The sequence below is a fragment of the Chionomys nivalis genome, chromosome 7 (genome assembly GCF_950005125.1).
Source record: "Chionomys nivalis chromosome 7, mChiNiv1.1, whole genome shotgun sequence".
In the NCBI taxonomy this organism is placed as follows: domain Eukaryota; kingdom Metazoa; phylum Chordata; class Mammalia; order Rodentia; family Cricetidae; genus Chionomys; species Chionomys nivalis.
The window spans coordinates 64,326,949-64,332,046 of record NC_080092.1 but is presented as its reverse complement, the minus strand read 5'-3'; the positions used below and the strand labels follow the sequence as shown (position 1 = coordinate 64,332,046).

The 5,098-nt window shown below is 44.0% G+C and overlaps 1 protein-coding gene across 1 annotated transcript; it reads left to right on the top strand.

Moving 5' to 3' along the window:
• The first annotated feature begins 1,674 nt into the window (after positions 1 to 1,674).
• On the top strand, positions 1,675 to 3,062 carry LOC130878221 (C-C motif chemokine 3). Its single transcript, XM_057776063.1, has 3 exons — positions 1,675 to 1,750; positions 2,264 to 2,375; positions 2,596 to 3,062. The coding sequence occupies exons 1-3, from the start codon at positions 1,675 to 1,677 to the stop codon at positions 2,684 to 2,686; spliced, it is 279 nt and encodes a 92-aa protein (XP_057632046.1). The 3' UTR covers positions 2,687 to 3,062.
• The last annotated feature ends 2,036 nt before the right edge of the window (positions 3,063 to 5,098 follow it).

The window sequence follows — 5,098 nt, the reverse complement described above, 5'->3', positions numbered from 1 at the left end:
TTTCAGAGCTTTCCTGTGAGATAAAGGACATTTGTGCTCCCACCAACACTATTAATGTGTAAAATTCTCAAGAATTTAAGTGAAGATATGCTGTTCCGTACCAATAGGAAATGTCTTAGGGCACAGGATTGAAGCACATTTTAAGACATTAAACTTAACCTCTCGTCACCAGCAATAAATTTCTTTTTCCATAGAGATGAGAATTCTTTTTTAAACTTTATTGATTTTGATTGTATGCTTATGAGTGTTTGGGTGCATGTATGAGCCTGAGATAGTCAGAAGAGGGCTTGGATCCCCAACAACTACAGGTCCGGGTGGTTGTGGGCTGTCATGTGGATGATGGACACTGGACTCAGGTCTTCTGCAAGAGCATCCAGTGCTCTAACTGCTGCGACATCGCTCAAGCCCCTGATCTGAGAATTCCTGAAACAAATTCTTAGAGTCAGGAAAGATCAATCTTAGCGAATCTTTGCTGCTGTCAGCAGCACCTCATGTTCTGATGGTGTTCACTTTGGGAGACAGGCTGTGAAATGTCCCTCGTTTCAAAATGCCTTAGAGGGCTGGCAAGATTTCTTAGCAGGCAGTATCAATTTCTATATATACTTGACTCTCTGAGTTCAATCCTGAAAAGAAGAGAAAGATGCAGGAATCCTGTCCTCAGGCTTCCACATACATGTTACAGCACACGACACATTCATGTACACAGAAAAACATTTGTGCCCTACACACATGCATTGTACTAATAATAACCAGTATAAAATAAAATTTAAGATGTAACTCTATGGGAACTTAGAAAGGAGCGACTTCCTATGGTGTGTCCTTGTTTTGCTTATGTCTGAAGCCCTCTATCATTTCCTTGTATCAAATCTATGAATTCCAACTCCTGAGGGGAGAGCTTGGAGCCAGCTCTCTCTATGTTTAAAGATGCCTTCATATTTGGGCTGTTTTCACAAAACTCTTCCCTAGAGAGTCTTTTTCTAGATTAATGGGCATAAATATTTTTAGGCTCCTCACATATCGACACCCACACCTGAAGTATTTTTATGATCCCCAAATACTCCCTACCCCAGTGGCCTAGTCACTTCGTAGCTGATGATTGGACAAATATCTGAAATGTGACCTCAAGTCCCCTACAGCTCTAGCCGCGAATGCTTTAACTCAGCTGCTCATGGTGGTGGCAGAGGGGCTGTTGTGCCACCATCCACAACTCTTCCATCCACGCGGTTAGAGAAGCTGAGAAACGACAGAGTTTCCGTTCCATGGTGAGAAACAGGGCTACAGTGTTCACTCACAGAGTGGTTTCTATCAGCAGGGACCTGCTCAGAATAGCCCTGAGTTGACATTATCCTAGCTCCTCCCGCTCACCAGAAAAACTAATTTCCCCACAGAAGTAAGAATAGGTCATGAGTTGAGAGCTGGGACTACACCTCAGAGATTCTATTCTTGGATATCCTGAGCCCCATGTATTCCCCGAGGACCCTGGGTTGTGCAACATCCAACACGACACCATTACTGTGCTTAAAAATTTCCCTCCACACCCCCAGATTCCATTTCCCGTTCTGCCGGGGCTGCCTATAAAGAGAAGAGGCATATGTCATCAGATGCCAGCAGGACACACGCGGCAGTGAAGACCGGTCTCTGCTGACAAGCCCAGCTCCATCACCTGCCTGCATCATGAAGGTCCCCACAGCTGCCCTTGCTGTCCTTCTCTGCACCATGGCTCTCTGTGACCAAGTCTTCTCAGCTCCATGTGAGTCCCCATCGATGCAGCGGGTGTCCCCACTCTGGTCTTGAGCAGACCACAGCAGTCTTTTCTGTAGCTCCATAGTCTACAAGAGAGAAGAAACGGATCTTTCTCTTTAAGATTTTTATTTTTCTCTCTGTGGGGTGGGGATGTCTAACCTTTTGAAGGTACCTGGGACTTGGATTCAGAGTGAGGGAGGTGACTGGTGTCAATCACTTACCAGCTAGTCCTAGGATGCCTAACTCTGTCTCTGGGATGCCTTAGCCCATGCCCCAGGAGTCCTTTGCTAATTTCTTGTATCAGAGACAGCTGTGGAAATGACATGGGGTAACCCACAGAAAAAGAGAAAGCCCACCATGGAGAGACAGAGACCAGAAAGGAAACAAAGACAGATACGGAAGGCATTTCTGTTACCAAATGCTGTCAGAGCCCTAGCCTTCTTTACCCTGTCAAGAAAGAGTGTTGGCCGATTTTCCTGCTCTATGTTGACTTGAACACATTCTGCCTTTGCCCCTGCAGATGGTGCTGACACCCCAACCTCCTGCTGCTTCACGTATAGCTGGCAGATTAACCGCAGATTCATTGTTGACTATTTTGAGACCAGCAGCCTTTGCTCTCAGCCAGGCGTCGTGTAAGTTCTGTTCTCCTGCTTTCCCTTACATGGTGGGGTATAGAACAGGGTGAGGGAGGGTTTATCAGCCATGGAGGGGGGAGCACAGGATCCTCACAGGGGCCAGTGAGAGAGGCTCTCTAGGGCATCTCTTTGGATAGGGGTCTGGATGGAGATGGCACGGAGGACCCCAGACTCTTCTATAAGACGTTTAATTTTTGACCCTCATCTCTCTCCACAGTTTCCTAACTAAGAGAAACCGGCAGGTCTGCGCTGACCCCAAAGAAACCTGGGTGCAAGAATACATGGCTGACCTGGAGCTGAATGCCTGAAAGGCTTGGAAGCAATGAGGAACCATGAAACATTCTTGGGCCCTGTGTGGAGCAGGGTCCTGAGTTTCAGAATATCTCAGCCACCTCCACAGCTCCATCTCCTGTAAACTGTTTGCCGCCAATTAGCCACACTCAGGGACTATCAACTTGAATTCTAATTTAATTTAATATTATTTAATTTTGTAATTTATTTTATTGTCATACTTGTGTTTGTGACTCTTAGTTCTGAACGATCTCGGGGAACTTTCCAACACCCATTTCCCCCTTCCCTTGCTCACACTGTGTTTGGTGACAGTGGGAGTGGCTGTCACCAGCCTGTTCTAGGTAGATACAGTGACAAGGTCACATACTGACAAAGAAACAATGGATGCTTTGTTTACACCAGAGAAATAATAAATATGCTGTTATAAAAGTGACTGGAATTCAGTTTTATTTTATTTCCTGGAAAATCAGAATTACAGATGAAGAAGAATAACAGCAAATAATAAAGAGATGTGAAATAGAATCCAGGGGTGTGGGAAGGGGTGGGAAGGTGAAAATGGGTGGGCTCCCATGGGGCACTCCCCTTCATACTGGAAGTATGGCGCTGGAGCACAGGAATGGTGGCTATTTTATGAATCAACTCATAATGAACCTGCTCTAGAAAAGGTCAACCTTTAAATAAACATCATCAAGTGGCAAATTAGTTTCGCATCCCAGGAATTAAGCTTTCTTAAGAACAGTTTTGAGGTTTACTCTAAACTTGGTGTTTTTGTACATTGTCCATTTGATCTGGCTTTTTGTTTTTGTTTTGAGTCAAGTCTCACTCCTTAACCCAGTCTCACACGAAGCTCAGAGATCCGAGGGCCTTTGCCTCCTCATTGCTGAGATTAGAACACCACCATGCCACACATCCCTTCCCCTCCCAAAGCTTGTGTATTAAAATATTAGTCCCCAGTACAGCAGTGTTCAGAGGTGACTGGTGATGAGGGCTCTGGCCTCGTGAATTGTATTGAAGTCAAACTTTAGTGGGTTTAGGAGGTTGGGTGGGATTTCTGTGGTAGCAGCAAGACCTATTTCTTCGTTGCTTTTCTTCACATGTCTCTGCCATGATGAGGCCTCAAAATGCCCTGGTCATCTTCAGAAACCATGAGACGAAATAAACTTTCTTCCTTTGAACTGAGTTTCTCTTGTGTGTTGTCAGGGCGATTGGGAGCAGACTAAAGCACCTGCCAGTGCGGCAGTGCACCTGAGACTGCACAATCAACCATCCCCACCTGACAAAAAGGGAAAGATGGACTCAGAGAGCTTAAGCAACATGGTCAAAATCAGAACATAAATGATACAACCAAGCCCAAACTCAGCTTTTACTTGCAGACTCTTCTATTCTACTGACCTGCAGCAACCGCCAAGTCAAGCAACTACCCCAGATCAAGCAAGTCAGTGGTCCAATAGAGAAGTACTCCTGGGGCTGGCAGGATGGATAAAGGTACCTGCCACCAAGCCTCATGGCATGGCTTAGTACCAGGCCCTATGTGGTAGAGAGAGAACCAACTTCTTCAAATAGTCCTCTGATCTCCACATGCACACAAAACGAACAAATGAAATGTATTTTTTAAAAAGAAGAGGTTACCATTACTGAAGCCTCCTTGTCCCCAAATTGGCAGGGATGTAAGTGACATCGTTGCTCTCCTGAAGTTCCACCAGCAAAGGGGGAAGTAACTTTAGCCTCTTACTTTACCTCCAAACTGTGGAACTGTCAATCAACCTGACATTTCTGTTCTATTGTGAGAAGGTGACCTGAGAACTTTGGGCACTTTAAGTATCTCATGGATGTCCAGTGACCTAAAATATAACTTCCGAAGACTGTTTGAAATTCTTAAAGAGGAAATGTGAAATTCCCTCAAAGAAATGGAGGTAAAGACAGACAAAAATAATTGGAAGACATCAGCAAATCACTTAAAGAAAACCAGGAGAAACCTATTGAAAAAACTATTCAAGACATGAAAACTGAAATAGAGACAATAAAAAAACACAAGCTGAGTGAATTACAGAAACGGAAATCATGAGAAAATGATCAGAAACCACAAACACAAGCATAAATAGCAGAATACAAGAGATGGGAGAGAGAATCACGAGCGCTGAAGACACAATAGAGGAAATAGACTCATCAGGCAAAGAAAACATTAAATCTAACAAAAGCTTAACACAAAATATCCAAGAAATATGGGACACCATGAAAAGACCAAACCAAAGAATAATAGATATAGAAGAAGGAGAAGACATTCTACTCAAAAGCACAGAAAATATATCTAACACAATCAAAAAGGAAAACTTCCCAACCTAAAAAGATATGCTATGAAGATACAAGAAGCTTACAGAACACGAAATAAACTGGATCCAAAAAAAAGTACCCTCATCACATAATAATCC

Coding starts and splice junctions, on each gene's coding strand:
- LOC130878221 (XM_057776063.1), top strand. CDS start 1,675: ATGAAGGTCCCCACAGCTGCCCTTGCTGTCCTTCTCTGCACCATGGCT. Junction 1,751..2,263: donor CCAAGTCTTCTCAGCTCCAT/GTGAGTCCCCAT, acceptor TTGCCCCTGCAG/ATGGTGCTGACACCCCAACC. Junction 2,376..2,595: donor TGCTCTCAGCCAGGCGTCGT/GTAAGTTCTGTT, acceptor CTCTCTCCACAG/TTTCCTAACTAAGAGAAACC.